General features: G+C 41.3%; 1 protein-coding gene across 8 annotated transcripts in view; it reads right to left on the reverse strand.

Moving 5' to 3' along the window:
- LOC122642782 (putative ion channel POLLUX-like 2) overlaps nucleotides 1-22,472 on the reverse strand; it is an 83,001-nt gene that overhangs the window by 17,503 nt on the left and 43,026 nt on the right. For all 8 annotated transcript variants that reach the window (XM_043836367.1, XM_043836364.1, XM_043836366.1 and 5 more), the window contains 4 exons: nucleotides 16,774-16,850; nucleotides 16,603-16,683; nucleotides 10,423-10,590; nucleotides 10,208-10,321 (listed from right to left, as the gene is read on the reverse strand). In XM_043836367.1, the coding sequence (XP_043692302.1) occupies nucleotides 10,208-10,321; nucleotides 10,423-10,590; nucleotides 16,603-16,683; nucleotides 16,774-16,850 (440 nt within the window). The remainder of the gene's footprint in view (nucleotides 1-10,207; nucleotides 10,322-10,422; nucleotides 10,591-16,602; nucleotides 16,684-16,773; nucleotides 16,851-22,472) is intronic.

The raw sequence follows: 22,472 nt of genomic DNA on the forward strand, positions 1-22,472 counted from the left end.
GAAAGGTCAGGCTGCATGGAGTGTATCAAATAATGCCATAACCATAGCATCATTAGACAGCCATCGGTCCTGAAGAGGACCAGGTTCAGAGGGTGCAGCAGAAGTGCCAAGGATTTGTCTAGTAAGTCCATGACCAGCAATAGTTAAGTAAGTGGAACGAGACCACATCAAATAATTTGTCCCATCAAGCTTAATAGCTGAAGCATAAGGAAGATATTCAGGCTTATTTTGTCCATCAAGACCTGAAGTAGCAGATGTAATATCAGACCCTTCCATACTGATTTGAGAGCAGCCAAAGGGCAAGGTGTCGATGCAGCAGCTAAGAAACAGTGTTGAGTAGGCCTTGAAGTAGTATGAATAAGATCTCCAAAGATCAGCCAAAGCAGACAAAAGAAAACCCAAAATCGATAAGAGTCAGAGTTGTTCAAAACCCTAAAGAGAGATCGATAATGGGTATGGGCTTCAATTGACGTGAAACAATTGTGAAAGTTGCTGTCAAATACTGCTAAGATGGATCTCCAATAGGAAAAATCAGCTTCCAAGACAAAAAATAGCTCTATCTTCTAGAAGAGAACTCCAAAAAATCGCAGAGACATAGGGCAGCAGTTATCAATCTGGATATGTGATTAAACCATCTATTGAAGAGGTTGGATTGAGGGCAACATCTAGATCGTATGATCACCTTATTAGTGCTGCCCTAGTGAATGAAGAGAACCAAGAAAACAAGAAGAGAGAAAGAGAGGCTCGAGTGGGAGAGGGTGGAAGAGAAAAACAGTGGAAGGGATGGGGTTTTGAAAACCTAGATCAGAGAAATTGGCTTTGATGCCATGTTAACAAAACAGAAAATAGGAGAATGCTTGAATGATCGATTTGATCAAGCAAGCCTTATATTTATAACATTAAGAATTACATCCTAATGACAAAAATACCCCTAGCTTAGCCGACTTAACTAGGCAGTACATAAAGCCTAAAATAAAAACCCCAAAATGACCAAAATACCCCCACGGTATTCTGGTTTAAATTATTCAACAGAAGGAAACATCAACAATGACAAAATATTTTTGTAATTCAAATGAGTAACAACGATAACCCTTCTAGGTGCAAGAATAACCAACAAAGAGATACTTAAAAGCTCTAGGATCCAACTTTGAAATACTTGGACGATGATCACAAATAAAACAAATACTACCAAAGACATGTAGTGGTAAAGCAAACAAAGGCTCAGAAGGAAACAACAAAGAATAAGGAATACCACCGCGTAAAACGAAGGAAGGCATGCGGTTAATACAGTAACATGCAGTTAAAACAGCATCTGCCCTAAAAGGTTTGGCCACTTTCCTCTTTCGTTCAGCTACAGCATTTTGTCGTGGGGTGTCGGCATAAGAGGATTGATGAATTATACCATGTTGAACCATAAATTCAGTAAAGGGAGCAGAGAAGTACTCCTTAGCATTATCACTATGAAGAATGCGTAAAGGAGTCTGAAATTGAGTATGAATCTCATTCAAAAAGGCACAAAAAATAGAGAACTCTGAACAATTTTACATTAAATAAATCCAGGTAACTCTTGAATAGTCATCAACAAAAGTAACAAAATAACGAAAGCCTAATTTAGAAACGACTGGACAAGGACCCCATACATCAGAATGAACAAAAGAAAAAGGTTGTTCAAATCATTTATTGACTCTAGGAGGATAACTCACACGGTGAAGTTTCCCAAACTGATAAGACTTACAATTTAAACTAGAAAGAGACCGAAAATGAGTATCTAAAAGCTTTAAACTCTCCAATTAAGGATGGCCCAAGCGACGAATTGGTGACGCCATAATTGAACACGTCATAGATGAAGTGTCCTCAAGTATATACAACCCCCTAATTCACAATCTCTACCAATCATCCTCTTCGTCGTAAGATCTTGAAATACACAACAGTCAGAGAAAAAGGTTATGGAACAATTATAGGTTTTGGTAAATCTATTAACAGACAAAGGATTAAAAGGAAAGTCAAAGTAAATAAAGGGCTGAAAGCAAGGACGAAGAAGATGTAAGTAACATAAATAGTACCAGTACCAATCACTTTAGTTGAGGAACCATCAGCTAAAGTAACACTAGACGATGATTTATGAGAGGAGGAAAACATTCATTGACACCGGTCATGATCCGAGGCACCTAAATCAATGATCCAGGATTGGGAAGTAGTCAAAAGACATGCAGTGGTATTACTTATCTGAACAAATGTAGCAGTTGGAGGTTGAAATGATTGAGAAATCTGAAACTGGGTAAAACAAGCATAGTCCTCATTAGACATCTTTACTGTTTTACCCTCAGACTGTGGAGATGAAGAAATATCAGACTCAGTAGTAGCAGCGGAATTGGCAAACTGTTGCTGAGGTGGTTTGTCATAAAGTTTCCAACAAAAGTGTTGGATATGGGCGACCGCAATGGTGACAAGTCTTCACTAAACTAGAATTATCTGAAGCAGCCTGAGTACCCGAAATAGGAGCTTTACCAGAACTAGCCCCATGACCATGACCAACACCACTACCACCATTACTAGTCCCACTATTGGGCCCAGGGTTAGGCGTAGAAGAAGCCAAGGCTGAAGTATCAACTAGGGTGGAATCATGGGAATTCTCACGAGAAACCCGTAGAAGAGTGGAAAAAGTATCTGAGAGCGACACTACCTTATCACCACCAAGAATTTGAGAACGGATTGAATCAAACTCCTTCCCGAGTCCTCCCACAAATCCCATGACAGCGAGTTGCTCTCGCTGATTTTGCATTTGTTCCACATCAGAAGTGATAGGAAGTACAAAATTCAGCTCCTCATACATCCTCTTGAAGTCAACAAAATATTGGGTCAAAGGACGACCCATTCGATCAGATCTATAAAACTCCTGAGATAGATCATAGATGCGAGAAAGGTTGTTCTGTCCTGAATACAGAACATTAAGATATTCTTATGGCTCCTTGACATTGTCAATGTGAGTCACTAAGTCAACAATCTGGTTCTCCATAGAATTCAGCATCTGTCCTAAGAATCTTGCATCAATAGTATCCCATAATGGATCATCATCAGGTTTAGTCTTCGATAAGTGATCCTGTTGACCACGTCCAGTCAAAACCAACTTAACAATTTTATTACATTGTTGGAAGTTGATAATCCCCTCCAGTTTCTTTTCAGTAATACGATTCGATGATGAGGAGAGAACCTCAATCACCACATTTTTCGATTGCTCAAGACATTATTCACAAGCCAAGAAAAAGAATGAAGTTGCAACAAGAAATGAAAAATCTGGCCAATATCGATCTTGGCAAAAAATCGATTCCCAAAAACCCTAACAAATATCGACTTTACCAGAAAACCTTGACAAAATTGATTTCAACTCCTCAATCAAACAAAAAATCAATCTCTTCAGAAGACTCCAAAAACCTATTCTAGAAACCCAGACAAAAATCAATTTCTAACCCTGGTAGAAAAATCGATCTCAAAACCTTGACAAAGTGTTGCCGATATGTACTCCTGAAGCTTCAGCTGCAATCTTTACTCCATATACATCAAACACCATAAAGAGAAACCTAGTTCTTAATTTGGAACATGAACTAGTCTCTAAACAATCCCAAAACACAGCATAGGATGATATACCCCTTTAAACGAAAAACAAGAGAAGCCGCAAAACCTCAAACTGATACGAACAACTCAATATCGATAGGAACCTTGAGAAAGGGAAGAAAATAGACTAAGAGAGAGCTATAGCAGTGCCTAAAGCTCTGATACCATGTGAAAATAAGAGAAGAAGAAAGAGAGAACACGAGAGAGAGAGAGACAGGTGACAGCTTGTGCAACTTTGGGAGTTACAACTTAATGTCGGACCTCCCACTCTATTCACTATATAATTAAAGGGCATAACAGGAAAAATAAGAAAAAATAAAACAAATACATAATCCCAAAACTACCCTAACAATCTCGGTATTAGCGCCTGGCACTAATACCAAGACTACATAGTCTCAAATAACAATTCCCAAGAAGTATTTTAGTTGTCCTAGGTCTTTAGTCTCGAACTCGGTTGTCAGTCGAGTCTTTAGTAGAGAAATTTTTACCTCTTCATCACCAGTAATCACTATATCGTCTACATAAACGATGAGAATTGTAACCATGCCATCCCTGTGTTTAACAAATAGGGTATGATCAGCATTACTTTGTTTGAAACCAAACTTCTGCATGGCCTCCTGGAATCTGTCAAACCAGGCACGAGGAGACTGTTTCAAACCATAGAGAGACTTCTGGAGTCTACATACTTTTCCAGCTGTAACAGATGAGTTGAAGCCAAGAGGAATTCCTATGTAGACCTCTTCCTCAAGAGCACCATGCAAGAAGGCATTCTTTACATCCAACTGTTGAAGATTCCATCCAAGATTTGCAGCACAACATAACACGGCTAGAACATAATTCATCTTTGCAACTAGAGCAAAAGTTTCTTGGTAATCGATGCCATAGGTCTGAGTGAACCCCTTGGCCACCAATCTAGCCTTATAACGAGCAAAGGTCCCATCTACATTTTGTTTCACTATAAATACCCATTTACATCCAATAAGTTTCTTCCTTATAGGGCATGGTACAAGCTCCAATGTATCATTTTTCTTTAAGGCATGCATTTCCTCTACCATAGCATTCTTCCACCTTGAGTATGTGATATCCTCCTTCCAACCCTACGGAATAGACACATAAGACAACGAAGAAACAAAGGCACGGTAGGAAGGAGATAACGATTCCTAGGAGATGAAGTTAGAAATAGGTGTTTGGTACAAGTCTTGACTCCTTTCCTTAGAGCAATAGGGGTGTCATCAGGAGAAGGTGGAGATTTGTTACCTGATGTTTGGACTGGTTGGACGAGCTCAAGGAGTGTAGGTGGGCATGGTATATTGGGGATAGTCTTTTCTTTTCGCCGAGAGTAGGTGATGAAATCCTTTTGTTTTGTGGCAGCATCAATCTCATCTGTTTGCTCCCCTTGACGACGGACAATATCAATGATGAACGGAGATGTAGGATTCTCTTCTTCTAGAGTCTCCCCCTGAAGAGAAGAATGGCAATAAGGTTTATTCTTGTGAGAAGTAACATCTATGGTGATGAATAGTTTTTGAGAGGGAGGATGATTACATTTATACCCTTTCTAAGAAGTAGAATACCCAAGAAAAATGCATTTGAATGCCCGTGGGTCAAGTTTTGACTGAGAAGGGGATGAGTTATGAGCGAAGCAAACACATCCAAACACACGGGGAGGAAGATGGGAAACAATAGTAGGATTAGGAATCTGATTTACGGGGCTTTTGAAGTCAAGGGCATCAGAAGGGATCCTATTAATGAGGAAGGCAGCAGTAAGGACAACATCCCTTGCAATCTCCGGCCTATTTAGCTCCAAAGCTGCTTGGGATCTCATTCACGCCAGAGTTCCTCTGTCTCCTTGGAGGAAGCTTCTCTGGTTCAAGCATCACATCCTCAGACACTGCTTTACAGCCTAGAGAGTCTTCTCTAATTGCCTTCCAACATAGTCATTTCTTTGTCATAGGCAGATTCAAGTCTCTCCTCAGTGCTGCCTTTGCTGGAACACTGTTGAGACACGGACAACCTTTTCTTTGGCCCGTAGGCAGAGAATTCTTCATTTTGTAAGAGAGTGGATTTGGGTTGATACGACTTTTGTTGGTTCTTCAATCTTTGACACTGTGGGAAAACTTGCCTTTCGCGCTGTCATCAATCACATTTGGATGGAACCTAATATCAGGAAATGGAACTCCAACTCTCGGTCTCTTCATCCGATTTGGGACGCCATTTCTTTCGATATTAAAGCAAGGCTCTCTACTGTCCAATTTTTATGTTCTGATACCCCAAGGAACAAGCATATTGTTGTGTCCTGGGGCATTCCCATTTCCTCTCTCCAGTCCCCGACCTCCTCTGTTTGAGGTTCGGGCTGTTTGTGTATTTGTTTTTCTTTCCCCTTTTTGGGGTCTTTTGTAGTCCTCTTTCTTCTTGGTAATGGATTCTTTATTCACCTAAAAAAAAAGGACAACATCCCCCAATAGAACTTTGGGACATTAGTAGTAAACATAAGAGAGCACGTAACCTCTAGGAGGTTTGCGGTTCTTGCATTCTGGAATACCATTTTGCTCAGGTGTGTGAACATAGGAAGTCTGAGAGAGGAAGCTGTGGGCATCAATATAATGAAGAAAATGTCCATCACAGTACTCAGTCCCATTGTCGCTTCTGAGGACCTTAACTTTGGCATTGAACGGGGTTTCAATCATCTTATGGAAAGATTGGAAGCAAGAGAAGGCCTCAGACTTAGTTTGAAGAAGATATACCCAGGTTAGTCTAGTGCAATTATCAATACAGGTATTAAACCATTTGTACCCACCTCGAGCTATTGTCTTAGAAGGACCCCATAAGTTAGAGTGAATAACAGAAAATGGAATTAAACTTTTATTATCACTTGCAAAATAGGAAGACCGTGTGTGCTTTGCAAGTTCATAGATATGACAATTGATATGATCCAAGTTACACTATTTAACCAAAGAAGGAAATAAACGACGTAAAATATAAAAGGATGACCAAGACGGTGGTGTTCATGATGCAACTGATGGAGAGCACTGTCTTCTCGAGTAATATGAGCAAAAACTGGGGAGGGAGCAGCAGTGAGACCTTGATCCAAATAGTAAAGACCATCCCACACTTTACCATATCCAATTGTTGTCCCCGTCGCTAAGTCCTGAAAAACACAATAGGAAGAAAAAAAGTGAACAGAACGTAATATAGAAATTAAATTGCCACATAGGTTGGGGACATGCAAATCAGAGGACAACGAAATAGTAGGAGTACAGGATACAGAGCCTTTACCAGAGATAGCTTGGAGAACCATCGGCTACTCAGATCTTGTCCTTACCCGAACACGGGTTATAGGAAGAGAGCAAGTTCAAGGAGCTGGTCATATGGTCAGAGGCTCCAGAATCAACAAGCCATGAAGAGCCAGAATGAGAGGAGGCCATAAAAAAACCTGATTGTGCAAGAAGAGAGGAAGGTGCCATGGTAGAAGATGCGATAGCAATCTATAACATCATCCGTTGGAGAGCAGCCAACCGATCAGAGGAAAAAGGAGTTGTACTATCTAGAGTCTCAGCAAGGTGAGCCTGTGATCAAGAAGAGTTCTGTTTGACACCACACCCACCTCCTTTCGGGCGACCGTGAAGCTTCCAACATGCTGAACAATGTTGTAAAATTGATGGAGAGTTGGGAAAGTATCCCTGCTAAGCACCTGGAAACGGATCTGGTCATACTCTGGGTTGAGACCAGTAAGGAAGTCATAGACATGCTCCATTTCACGTTCCTTTTTAAATGTGTCAGCATCAGCAGTGCAGGCCATGGGGACGGGATGAAAATAGTTCAGTTTCTGCCATGTGTTCATCAGGGCAGCGTAATAGGGAGAGAGAGAGAGAGAGACAACTCCTTCTCAGTAGTTTCATGAACTTTATGGCGAAGTTCATAAATTTGAGCATAATTGCTAGTATGCCCATATGTATATTTAACAGCTTCCCGTAGTTCTTTTGCAGAATTCAACAGAACAAAGCTCTGACTGATGGCTGGTTCCATAGAATTCAACAAGAAGGACATAATCAAGGCATCATTTGTTAACCAATTTTTCCTTGGTAGAAGCCTCTGTAAGCATAGGGGTGTCACCAGTTATATACCTCAAGAAATGATTACCACGAATGGTAAGGAGACAAGCGCATGACCACGCCAGATAATTAAGTCCATTCAACTTGGTGGGTCCTGGCTAAAGAGAATGGTGCGGGGTGCCAAGGCAATTCAAGGGGCCACTCCTAGTACCAAGGGAAGTAACAGATTCTTCCGTCATAGCGCCAAGAAAAATAAGCACAATAAGTTGGATGGGAAATATCTCAAAAAAGGTCACACATAAGATGATCTAGCGACTGCCAACAAGCATACGGTGATGTAGAAGCAATTGATTGGCTAGACCGGACTGACCCAATTTGGTAGCCCACACCTAGACGCAACCAACCACGCACCAACCAGTCTTTGTGTGGACCAGCCAAGTACCAGCCACCCTATATGTGTGGAGCATCTGCTGGCTAAAACCAGCCCCTTTTGGCGCTTGATATTCTCTAGAAATATTTAGTAGGATTTAGTCTTTTATATTTTCTTCTTAGTCTTTTCGTTTTCCTAGGTATAGTAATGTATCTCTTCAAACTCTTAGACTAGGAGTCCAAGAGATTGAAGGCTAGTATTTAATGTTTAATGGGAGTTAGTTTCTAGTTGAGTAATTAGTTTAGAATAGTGTGCTAAGTTATTAATGTTCTTTGTTTTAGTTTTTAGGAGTTATTAAAGTCCAAGAGTCATTTCCTTCATTAAATACCTATGTATACAACCTTTTGTAACATGCTGAATTGAATTATTGAACAAAGCAAAAGTTGGAGCATTGGTGGCCCGACCTGCATTGAAGCAGTACCCTCCCCCTCCCTCACGTTTTTGGTGAGTCTTTCCCCTTCCCCTCTCCTCAATGTCTTCTCTTCTTTCTCTTCCCCCCCCCCCTCTAAATCTCATCTCTTCCACAACACACCAGCCCTTTCCTCACCTATCCCTCAAAACCGTGGTTTGTTTTGAACTTGACTGTTCAACTCCCAACAGCCTGCAACTTCTCTTTTCATCCAAGATCAGAATCTGATCTTGAAACCTCCTCTTCTCCCTTTATCCTATCCCTAACCTCCCTATAAACTAGATCTGATCTCTCTATTATAGATCTGAACCTTCCGCCTGCGTCATACGAACAATAAAAATTGCTAGGGCAGTCGGCACAGGGCAGCAAAAGTCTGGCGGCACTTGGGCAGGTTGGCAAAAGGGCCGGCAGGGCCTAAAGAGATCGACAGAGGGCCTGGAAGAGGTGGCAGAAGCAGATGAGGCCGGGCGGTGGCCTAAACAGGGCGGCAGAGAGGTCGGCAGGGTGGTGCAGATCCAGGCGGAGGTGTCAGAGAGGCCGGAGGGACTGCGCAGGGTGGTGGGGTTCTTAGGTGCAGGCGGAAGAGAGCCCAAACAAGGGCAGCAGAACCAAAGAGGTTGGCAGGAAGCCAGGGAGTCACCGGCAGGGGCTGGAAGGCTTGGCGCAAGCAGGCAGGGCCGGCAGGCAGTGGTAATGGGAAGCTGATGTGATCGACGCAAAAAAAAAACCCTAAAGGAGGGCAAAAAGAGCCACAGGGGTGGTGGTGACAGCGGCGGTAGTGGCGGCAGCGGTAGGTAGCATGGTGGTGGTTAGTGGTCAGCAGTGGTTAGCGTGGTGCGACATGCATTAACACATGTTCAGTCAACCATGCTGAACCAAGAGGCCGAAGCCTCGGCGGTGGTAGCAGCGGCGGCGGCGAATTCTAAAAAATCCCTAAGGGGATTGAGGTCTGATACCAAGTTGAGAAAAAAGAGAGACGAGAATGATTTTTGCTTGTCAAGAAGACAGAGGCCACCACTTTATTTATAACTTAGGAATATTACAAATATTGGAACAATCGCTCAATCCTTATCTAGCACAATTAACATATGCATATGAATCTAGACACTACAATGTATCTAGACCAAACCAAACCAACTGAACCAATTATAGAACCAGTTAGGGAACCGGATTACCCTTCAACATATCATTACCCTAGCTGTGTCCCAACTACTTGGGCTTCATCACACTGAACTTGTTCAGCCTTATCAATTCTATCCAGGTCTGTCTCGTGATTAATGTGGATGGGTCCTCAATGATGTGAAATGTGGTTACTGGCCTCTTGTACATGACCAAGCCATTCATTTGAATCCCCTCAACTGCCTATCGGAGCCACTCATAGGTTCACTTGGTCATTGGATGTTGTAGTATTTCACATTTCTGTCCTACTGTTGCTGCTGACCTGTCCCAATGTCCTCAATTCAACTAGATTCCAAAACATATATTGCTCCTTCTTGTCCAGAGATTTTAATGATATAAAATTTAATGATTTATGCCGGAGGAGGTACTCCATGTAGTGCATCTTTGTTGGATAAAAATCCAATATATATGAAGAAATCAATTAATTGATCCCTTTAAAGTGCAAACGCATATCACTACTAGAATTTAGCTACAGAACAACAAAGAAACAGTTTACACCGTAATTGCCAAATAGATACACCATACCACTATACTTCCAGGTCCAAGATAATTATCATATTCATGAATCATTTCATTAACATCTTGGCGCCATCCAAGTATTAGTATGCATTCTTTTGGTCTGAAACTCCAATCTGAAGCCTGCATAGCAAATGAAAACTTCTTATTCAGCATTTCAGCATGCCAAAAATTCTTCCCAATTCTACTGGCATAGGAGTGATTAACCCCGATCAGAATCATACCATGGAACCTGCTTTAGAAGGACTCCACAGAATATTCTCAAGCCATACCTTTTCTAAGTCCATGCCATGATCAGTAGATTCACCATTATTTTCTGGAACTTCTTTGACAATATCTGAGAATATAGCCAGTGTTTTTCTTTTCCCATCAACAGGTCCAATGAACAACACCTTTATTTAAAAAATGTGACTGAGTTAGGAAGCAAATACATAAATTTAACAAGGAATGCAGTTTAGAATGTTACCCATCTAATATTTTTCAAAACATAGAAATGAAGTCGACATTTGCAAGAACAGATACTAATTAGTAAACATCTACTATAGATACTTAGCCTTTAATGGTTACCATCAAACATAATCCCTGAAAAAAAAGGACTACTGATGATGCACTGAATGCTTTGTAACATTCCAGCACCAAGCCTTGAACCTTCGACCTCATGGTAGCAAATATAATCAACAACCCATTGAGGTTACGAAGAAGCAAGTCACTGAATGCTATTGAATTAAAATACCATATTACAAATTGACATAAACAGAAACTTGTGTTCATTGGAGACACTAAGTCACTCCATGTTAGCAAAGCCTATCTCACAATTGGCAAACCCTATAATGTACAGTACAGGGCTCATGAAGGCTAGTGACAATAATTTCTTCCATAGAATATAAGGATGGCCGGAGGGGGTCCTCCACGTCATAGTTACATATAGTAGCCATTAAGATGGCCTGAGGGGGTCCACTTTGTACTCATGTATCACCACACTTACCATGTATTGTTGGGAGTTGGGACTTGCGTCTTATCATGTATCACCACACTTATCTGTACTTTGACTATTTCATAATTATGAAAATATAATGTTTAATAATTCATGGTGCATAATTGACTTGTTTTATTTGCCTTTTTCTATCTTCTAATGCCAAAAGAATGTGTAGATTAGACCATATTACCAAAGGGATACAATAGGGTTTGGCGTATACTGCCAACTAAGGGTGTAAATCCAAACTACCACTTTGCGTGAATTTTTTTGCAATATGAAGGTACACATATGTTTATATAGGATAAAATAAGATTTCCCTGAAGTATCGGAGCTTAATATGGCCTTTACCCCACCGAAGTGGTCTGACGAAAAATGCATTGTTTCAGAGAAATTCACCCATTTCGACGGAAATGGCCTACCAAAAGGAGTTTTCAAACTATGTTATGGACTTTGATTTCTGCATTATTTCTGATTTATATTTATATATTTTTTTAATTTTTCTATTTTTCTAGAAAATAAAGAAAATACGAGAAAATGAAAAAAAAAATATGGATACTTTGAATGCAATTGTCTCGTCGTACTTTGTTCTCCTTTTCATACACGATATATTTTACATATTGCTTATTTATAATGTTTTATGCTTCAATACTGTATTTTGTATGTATCCTTTTCAATTGCATGCATTTCTTGACCATCCTATGCTTTATCTTGTGTCGTCCGATAAAATATGATGTCTCTTAAAATCACCTTCCCATATGATATCTAATATCGATACTTAAATCCTTACACATTACTTTATGGCCGGGGGCAAGGGAGGAGTTACATTGAGAGGCGCTGAAAAGAAAGACTTGATAAAAAATTCTCCAATATATGATAGAAAAAGACTTTATTATACTGTTGAATTTTAGAAATAGAAACACCCTGTGGGTAGTCAATCTGCAGAATGATCTTACATTTGCCTCTCTCAACTCTCGCCTGAAGCACAACTCCCAAACTAACTTTTGAGGACAACTAATGACACCTCAGCCACAGACATCCCTTTCCATCAAAGTAGTGTACAGAGGAATGTAAATTTGAAATTGATAGCAGTTTTCCCCACTGTTAGTCCCCAAAAACTTGATCTCATCTTCTCTACCCACCTCATATCTCAGAAATTGAATGGAGGTTCTGCCTAATACCCTTCCACGAGTGTGCTCAAATCATTGCCTAATTGGAAGTTAAAGAATGTACAAGAACAAGGAGAAGGATGAAAGTAGAAGGAGAAGAAGAAGAAGGGGGAAAAGAGAAGAAGAAGAGAGAAGATGGTGGAATGTTGTGTGTTAGAGAATGATCACCACCACACCTATATTACTTCAGCAATAAGATGTAAGGAATTAAATACACCTCCCTAGGGAGGTTAACGGTAAAAAAGAGAAAATACAATATAAGACAACTAGACAAGTACCCTTATAACATAAACTCAAACACTCCCCCTCAAGTTGGAGAATAAATGTCATGCCTTTCCAGCTTGCATAATAGGGTATCGAACTGGTGAGATGTGAGTCCTTTGGTGAAGATGTCTGCAAATTGATCACCTGTCTTCAAGAAAGGAGTGCAAATGCAGCCAGTGTATATCTTCTCCTTGATGAAGTGCCGGTCCACTTCGATGTGCTTTATTCTGTCATGTTGCACCGGATTGTGAGCAATGCTTAGTTGCTTTGTTATCATAGTAGAGCCACATAGGTCCTTTAGTATCAAACCTCAACTCCTGGACCAATCATCTCAACCATATGAGTTCAGAAACTCCATGAGCCATTGCCCTAAATTCTGCCTCTACACTAGATCTAGCAACAACAGGCTGTTTTTTGCTTCTCCATGTGACCAAATTACTACCTACAAATGTGCAATAGCCTGATGTAGACCATCTGTCTGAGATGGATCCAACCCAATCAGCATATGTAAACCTTCTATCTTGAAGTGGTTGTGCCTAGCATAAAATAGTCCTTTCCCTGGAGAGGACTTCAAGTATCTAAGAATGCGGTATACAACATCCAAGTGCCTACTTTTTGGGAGCATGCATAAACTGGCTCACCACCCCCACTGCATAAGAAATATCTAGGCAAGTCATAGACAGATAGATGAGCTTGAGCTTCCCCACTAGCCTCTAGCTTCGCTGCATCAACAAGAGAGGGACTACAATCTTCTCTTAGCTTGTGATTCTGCTCAATAGGAGAACATGCTAGTTTGTAGCCAACATCCCCATCTCTTTCAACAAATTTAGAACAAACTTCCTTTGACATATGTTGATTCCCCTCTTGGACCTTGACACTTCAATTCCCAAGAAATACTTCAAGGGTCCCAAATCTTTGATTTCCAACTATTGGGCCAGATAGGTCGTCAACCTAGCTATCTCAGCCCTGTCATCTCCAGTCACTACAATGTCATCAACATAGACCATTAGGGCTGTAATGGTGCCTTTGCCTCGCCTAGTAAACAAGGTGTAGTCAGCATAGTTCGAGAACTCGCAAGATCTCACCGAGATCTCAGTGAGTTTTCGGTTTTTTGAGAAACCGAGATGAGTTGGCATACGAGTTGCAAAAGTACAACAACTAGACCGAGATCTCGCCGAGTTCTCGAGATCTCGAGAATCTCGACCCAAACTCCTTTATATGAGTGCCAGATCTCGAGATCTTGGTGGAAAATCTTGGTATACAGACACCTATCTATGCAAACCTTGGTATACAAATACTTATTTAGGCCAGGAACTAAGACAGACACTTATTTATGCCTTCATTTACTTAAGATATTATTCAAGAATAAGCAAATACCCCCTATTTGAATCCAATAAAAATAGTTAAAAAATAAAATTCCAAAAGGAAAAAAGTCAACCCCCCAGTTCAAGAACAAAAACTGGATTTTCGACGATAGATGCAATTTTCAACTTTTAAATGCTGGTGTTTTTCTCAAATCTAAAAACTACATAAATCTTAATATGGTAAAACATTGCTAAAAACCAAAAGTGCGGTAAAATATTTATTTGTTTTGATGTCCAAGAAAATATTTTCATTTAGAGTGATTTTGACAGCATTCGTGCACACCAAATTAAGTATGACCGGTACATAACTCCTACATGGACTTTGTTTTTGCAAAATTTGATAGTGCCATTGTGTTTAAATGGCCTAAAATAGGCTGAATACCAAGTTTCAGACTCAAACTAGGTCTAAAACCCACCGAGTTGAGGCTTCGAGTCGAAAAAAAAATGCACCAATTCGGCGAGATCTCACCGAGATCTCGACTCAACTCGGTTTTTCAAGGGACCGAGTTGGTACCGAATTCCGAGTTTTAGTACCTTGGTAGTTAGCTTGACTCTGAGAATACCCATTCTTCAGGATAGCCTGTCGGAATCACTCAAACCATGCCTTTGGAGACTGTTTAAGACCATATAGTGCCTTCTTAAGAAGACACTTTCCCTTCAACTGAAGGAAGCTTGAAGTTGGGGGGAGTTTGCATGTACACTTACTCTTCCAAGTCACCATGGAGGAAGGTATAACACCCTACATGCATGTCAAGGTTATTTTAGTGATATTTAGATGGAATTGAATATTTTTATACTTTGTGAATATTTGTATTATGGTGGTAATGCTTTACTGTTCTTTGGAATTATTTATATAATGTTGTTATACTATTTTAATGAGTCTTAGTGCTGCTGGAGCAGTGAATTGAAAGGAAATTAAGAAGAAACAGAGAAGTTGAGTCAAAGGTGAGGGATCCATGACTATGTACTATAATATAGTGTATGTATGTTGTGTGAGGGAAGTATGATATGGATTTGTATGATGTGATGTGATTACTGAATGATGCTTGATTTATATGTTGTTATATGAATGAATGTCATGGGAATGCTTAAAGTGTTTACTTGATAATATTTGGATGTTGTATGAAGTATGCCATGAGATGTTTATATGAAGTGATGATATGCATATCGTTTATGAATATGATATGAAATCTGATATATGCCATGCAATGAAATATGCATGAGAATTTCACATGTTACGCCAAGAAAAAGAAATGAATGATTATGAAATGAAAAGGGTAATGAAGAGATGGAAGTAAATGAATAAAAGAGAAGTATGTATGCATGTATGGTTAATGGTAAGTTTGTAAAACATCCCTATGGCTACTGTCCCCTTTCCCGTATGGGACTATGTATAGGATGAGGGTCTTATGATGAGTAGGACCACGTCCGTCCCAGGGCTCCGGTCACTTGGAACAAGGTGTAGGCCTCCTCAAAATTGACTCCATTTTGGACAGCTCCCAAACCTGCAGGCCCCTCTTGGATTTGGTGTAAAATCCTTCTTCTCTGCCCCTGAGCTCTTAGTGTCACCTCTTCTGTGATCGCCGATGGGACCTCCACCTCCCTCTGGCTCGATCTCTGGCATCCCCTAGGAGTCCTTTGCAATCTCATAGGTACCCATTCGGTTTACTCTTCTGGTATCCCTAAATCTGCCCCGCTCTCCACAATCATCCCCCATGGCACCTGGTCCCCCCCTCCCCCTTTCCCCCATGTCTCACCCAGGTCTAGGCCTCTCTCCCCCCTCTTCCCCCCATCCCTCTAATTTGGACAAGGTCATTTAACTCCCCTCCCCCAATGGGCTTTTTAGTTCCAGATCTGTTTGGGATTTTGTTAGGCCCCATCCCCCGTCAATTCCTTGGCTCAAACTAGTTTTGGTTCAAAGGCCATATCCCCTGCCACAGCTTTAACCTTTGGAGAACCTTTAAACTATGCCTTTCTACCCAATCATTTCTTCTTCATCGCCACATCATCGTCTCCCCCTCCTGAATTCTTTGTTGGAATGGTATAGAGGACGTCAATCACCTTTTCTTTTCCTGCCCCTTAGCCTCCACTATTTGGAAGAAAGCCTTAGACTCCATTTAGTCCAATAGTAGGAGACCCCTTCCCTTCTCTCGGGAGTGGCTTTGGTTGGATATGACTTTTTCTGGAGGTTCAATCTGCGATACCGCCGGCAAGCTTGTGTTTGGGGCCGCTATCTCTCACATTTGGATGGAGCGAAATCTTCAAAGATGGACCTCCAACTCCCATTCCATTGACTTGATTTGGAAAGCCATCTTCTTCGATGTTAGCTCTAGGCTTCATATGCTCCCCAATGGTCCCCTTTCTCCAAGGAACAAGCATATTGTTGTATCTTGGGGTTGGATGTATCTCTTTTCCAGTCTCCTAACCCGCCTTCCTAGGGCTTGAGGTGTGTATAGCTCGCCCCCTCTTTTCCCCTTTGGGGCTTTGGTAATGATATTTTTCACAAAAAAGACAAAATTACCCCTGTACCCAAATTACAACAGTAATTACGATCTTTGATTGGTGCCCGTGAGGGTAGCACCTTTTGCCCTGTCTAGGTTTGGGGTCGTCACAGAAACTCCTATTTAGTCATACCTTATCAGTTTCCTTCAGCATTTCATTGTCATCGGGGTGGAAGTATATCTTCCCATTCCGATAGAGACCACAAACAACTGCCTGCAAGGACATATATATAGATAGGAAAAATCAGCACAGAAAAAAAAAGTCTTTCTACACATCGTAGCTACTATTGGAGCAGAATTTCACCTCTTGAAATCCACGCCTTATCCTTTTATACTCTAGTCCCGATAGGTTAGGGAAGCTGCAAAGGTTAAATACATCTTCTGCAACATAACACATTGTATAGTGAGTAAAGACAGTAATTAATGATGGTAAACAATTGACACTTAAGTTGACCATTAAATGAAATCTTAAAAAAACCAATAGTTTGCAGCATTTTCATTAATTGACAGTAATGGATCAACTCATGTGAAAGATCTTATACAGTAAAGCAACTGTTACCATAACCAAATGACTAACAGATGGCAGTACCAAGAAAACAAAAAAGCCTACCATGCCTCACCAAATCCCAAAAAAAAAACATGATATAGCACTGGATATTGAAAAATAAAATGGACCCATATGACTTAAAACAATCAACCATCCATTCAAAAAATATCAACACCAAATATCAGAAATACTCGAATAGAATATCACAGGCAAAAGCTTGCTGTATTCATTTTAGTTTTAACCAATCAATAGAGGTTCCACTAGAGCCTTAAAAAATTCCAACCAATCGTCATATATCAGATGGTTAGAATCATATAATTAGGACGATTTCTTGCACAACATAGCCTCCATCCACTGGTGGTTCTTGATCCATTGAACATTAAAAAATATTGGAAATCATTAATGCTCCTATCACAAGCCATGGTGCAGCCCCTTTCAGGTCTGGTGCAAACTGGGACATATATATATAATTTCACTAATTTCGGTAGTTTCAACACTATCGAAACGAAACAGGAGGCGAAGAATAAGCTTGTACAAATTTTGGTTTGTCTCATGTCGTTTCGCCATAAACCACCAAACTTAAATACCTTATTTTGTGGGTTCTGGTCAAAATTTGGATCAAAACCTCTGTTTTCAGTGGTATTGCCTGGGAGAAGGAGAAAAAACCTATGGTCTTGAATTTTGGCCACATCACCTCATCAAAACTCCTGGAATACGCTTCTGGGTGTTGCCACATCACTCCAAAGGCATTTTTGCATATTGGTTAAGATTTGGCCACATTCACTAGATCCAAGTAAAAAAAAAATTCTCAAAAATGTTTTTTTTTTTTTGCTAAAAAATAATGCATGTCGACTCCATCAGACCTTGACTGGACTCAATCCAGCACGTCATAGTTCGTATTAGCAGATAATATTGTATTGCTGAGACTTGGGTGTATATGTTAACTGTACTTTGTAGTTTGTACTATTTCATAAATAATTAATCAATAGTATGTTTCTTCATTCATGGTGCATAATTTACTTGTTTTACTTGCCGATTCTGTCTTCTAGTACTATAACATATTATAGAATAAATAATATTAAATAAGTTATACAAGAGGGTTTGACGTTTACTGCCAACCAAGGGTGTATATCTTTTTTTTTTAACCCCGAACATTATCTAGGACCCAGGGGAGGCCCCAAATTTTATTAATGAAAGTGGAAAAAATAGGCAAATACAAGGGGAGGGCATAGCCGCCTTACCCCAACCCAAAGGAGAAACAACTCTCAAGCACTCAAAAAATCCCAGCCCTTTTTTTTTTATTTTTAACCCGAACCTTCTCTGGGACCTGGGCCAGCCCTTGGAAATTTATTAAGATTCAAAACGAATAAAAAATACAAGGGGGGGGACATAACGCCTTACCCCGACCCAAGCTAGCTCAACTCTCTACTCTCCGCTGTACGCCTATACCCAAGCCCAAACAAAATGGCATAAAACCTTTATACTTTACACTATTTTCGCAGGACCGGCAAACCCGCTCTGAATTCCCGAATGATTTGCTGGAGCTCCCCTGACAGCTGGCCTCCAACTTGGAACATGACTGAAGAGCCAGAGTCACAAGCAAGATTTGCCAACCAGTCAGCCGCCCTGTTACTTTCCCTAAAAGAAAAGGAGATCAGCGGCCGAGTAGACTCAAACAGGGTTAAAATTTCCTGGAACCAGTACCAACCTTTCCAAAGGTTACACCTTTTGGAATTAACCATTCTCATAGTGGAAGCTGAATCCGAGTCAACCATAACCCCTCTAAAGCCCAAATCCTGGCACAGCTTCAATCCATCCCTCAGGGCTCTTGGCTCCGTAATAGAGTTCGTGCAAGTACCATAGAAATTTGAGGAGGCTGCTACGACAACGTCCTCAGTATCCCTGATAACCCCTCTACCTCCGCCAACACCTGGGTTACCCCTACATGCTCCATCAACATTAAGCTTTACTGACACAAATGGGGGACACCAATAAACCGGGAACGGGCGCCTCAGCCAGGGGGAAGGGGCTGACAAACCAAAGCACTACAATATCAACCCATCTCTGGAGGAAGACGGGCATTTAATCTTAGGGGGGTAGGGGAGGCCTTTAACCCAAGCCCTGATGCAATCAATAATAGAACCCACAGTGCGCCTTTGTTCTCCATGTCTCCTGTTATTCCTTTCCTTCCAAAGCTCCCATACAATCAAAGAGGGTAAGAGCCCAGTAATGTAGGCACTAAGGCTGCTACAACCCGCTGAACCATGCCAAAGGAAGATACAACTCCTAACATCCTGATACGGAGGAACAACAATATCGAAGACACAAGAAAAAAAACCCCAAACCTTTGTGCCACCCGACAGCAGGCAATGATCGGTGGTCTCACTCCTTGGGCTTCCACAACAGTCACATTTGGAGGCCAAGGGAATTCCCACAGACATTAAAGACACATCTGTAGGGATCCTCCCATTCGGAGCTGCCAAGTAAAAAAGCCTATCTTCGTTGGCAATGATCGGCTCCAAAGCCACTTAGCATAGGTTACCTCTGCCACTCTACCCCTCACCTCATTCCAGGCAAACTTGGCAGTAAACTGGCCATCACTGGAGATGGCCCACACCCACACATCTTCTTTATCAGAGATAGAAAAATATCCATTAACAATACTCTGTTGTACCGTAGAGTCAATCTTGTTCAACAACTCCGACTTTCAAACCCCGTCCTCATCCATCGCATCCTTAACCCGCAGGTCCGTATCAACAGAAAGAGCATTGTCCATAGTATCAATCAATGGGCCATCCCCCACCCAGTTATCAAGCCAGAAAGAAATATTACCAGAGCCAATCAACCATCTAGACTTAGCCAACAAGAAGTCCTTATGCGCCAGTGTACTCCTCCAAGACTTTGAGCCAGACCCACACGACCCAGCCAAAGCAACATGAGAATTTTTTAAAAACTTGGCTCTGGAGAAAGCACTCCACAAAGACTGGTTAGATAAAATCCTCCAAAGCCCTTTGAACCTAAGAGCGAGGCCAAAATCCTCCAAAAGCCTGATCCCCAGCCCCCCTTCCTCAAGAGGCCTGCAAACCTTCTGCCACCCAACCCAGTGTCGGCGCTTTCCCCATTCAGAACACCCCCAGAGGAAGTCCGCAAAGATGCTACAAATCCTCCTAAGGACAGCCTTAGGCGGCTCCAGAGTGGCTAGGATATGGATGGGCATGGAGGTAAGCACGTGTTTCAAAAGCGTCATGCGTCCTCCAGCAGACAAAAGCTTTCCTTTTCATCCTGCCACCTTGTTTCTTATTTTACCAATCAGATCATCAAAGAAACCAATTTTCAGCCTTCCAGTATGGAGCGGGGCCCCCAGGTAAGATATCGGCAGCTCCTTCCTAGCAAACCCAATAACAGCTCCCACCATTCGAGCCCTGGCTGGAAAAACCTTGTTGCCAAGCACAAAACAACTTTTCTGCTTGTTCACCAATTGTCCCGAAAAGTCTTCATGCCTACTGAAAAACCCCATCATCTATTTCAGAGAGCTCTTCAAACCCCTAGTGAAAATGATGGTATCGTCCACAAATAAGCAATGGGAAACACCAGGGCATCCTCTAGGGAGCAAAAAATACATAGCACGCCCCTCTGTGAATAGGTTTTTTAGGCCCCTGTTGAGAACTTCTTCCACCAGAATGAACAGAGCAGGCGATAAAGGATCCCCTTGTCTCAAGCCCCTGGAGGACTTGAAAAAACCCGAGGCCCTGCCCCCCATCACTGTAGAGAACCAACAGTTCTCAACCGTTTTCCTGATTAAGCTAATCCAGGCCTCGGCAAACCCAAACTTAGCGAGAACCAAGTAGAGAAAATTCCACTCCAAGCGGTCATACGCCTTCGTCATATCCAGCTTGAGGATCACATTTCCTCCCCTAGCCTTCCTATTCAAGTCCTGGGTGACCTCTTGAACAATGGAAATGTTGTCATGAATACACCTACCCTGCACAAAAGTTTGGCAATAATTTTATAGGAAAAATTATAGAGACTAATGGGACAAAAAATACCAACCCTTACATCAAAAAATTAAAAGAAAAGAAACAAAGCATAACCTATAATCTAAGAACTGGTAAACCAATTTTATCTTCCCAAAGAATATGTTAAAGCTCCCCTAGGTCCCCAAATTGGAAGACCTTGTTAGAAGCTGTTTCACAGGCTAGCTTAGCAAGCCAGTCTGCCACTCGATTACTTTCCCTATAAGCAAAAGTGATGAATGGACGATGAGAATTACACTTTTAAAGATTACACTTTCTCTGGTTAACCATTCTAACTGTCATAATCGAAAGCCTAGGTCCGCGCACAATTTCAACCCATCCCACAAGGCTCTTAATTCCGCTATTGAGTTAGTGCAATCTCCATAGAAGTGAGAGAAAGTCACCAAAACGACATCCTCATGGTTCCTAACCACTCCTCCTCCACCATCTAATTCTGGATTACGTTTGCAAGTGCCGTCCACATTTAGTTCCAATAAACTAGAATGGGGGGTTTTCGCTTCAGAAGAGTAGCCTTAATGCCCAAGCAATCTAAAATTAAACCTTCTCTTGAAGTGGCTGAGTACTTAAAATTAGAAGGATATGGGATGCCTCTCACCCATTCTTTTATTTCTTCTATAATAGTACTCGCAGTGCGATAGGCCTCACCGTGTCTTGTATTGTTCCTTTCCTGCCAAAGTTCCCAAACAATTAGAGAAGGTATTAAGCCAGTTACGATGCCCCCTAGGCTTTTAAAGACAGCTAAACTCTGCCACACTAAAATTCGACGTCTCACCTCTTGGGAGTGAATCAACTCAACATCAAATAATGTAGAAAAATAAAGCCACACCTTGGATGCAGTCCCTCCCGATACCAGGCAGTGGGTAGCCGTATTCCTCCTTGGATTCCCGCAACAATTACATTTGGATGCCAGGGGGATACCAATGGACATTAACGAGTCATCTGTAAAACACCACGTTGTGTGACTTTTCTTGGAATATGAATGTTTACATATATATATAGGATTAATTAAAAAATTCATTACCAAAGAAGAAGAAATAGAGGGGGCCCAAAAACACAAACAAAAGAAGCCCAACCCTCAACTAGGAGAGGAGAGGGGTGGAATACAATGGAATTAGGAGATCCCAAGATTGAACAATAAGCCTATTTCGAAGGGAATCGGTGTACCTTGCAGGGGAGGAAGAAAGCTTGCATCTAATATCAAAGGAGATAAAAGCTATAATTTGCTGCAAGGTCCTTGATTTGGTAGTCCATCTTCTGAGGTTGCGCTCCATCCAAATGTGATAGATGACCGCTCCAAATACAAGCTTACCACCAGTGTCACAGTTGGAGGAACCACCAAAAGTCATGTCAACCCAAATCCATTCTGGGTCAATGGGCAAAATCCTTCTTCTTCTAGGCTAGCACTTAGAGAGGAGGCCTTTC

Source organism: Telopea speciosissima, chromosome 10 (genome assembly GCF_018873765.1).
Source record: "Telopea speciosissima isolate NSW1024214 ecotype Mountain lineage chromosome 10, Tspe_v1, whole genome shotgun sequence".
Classification (NCBI taxonomy): domain Eukaryota; kingdom Viridiplantae; phylum Streptophyta; class Magnoliopsida; order Proteales; family Proteaceae; genus Telopea; species Telopea speciosissima.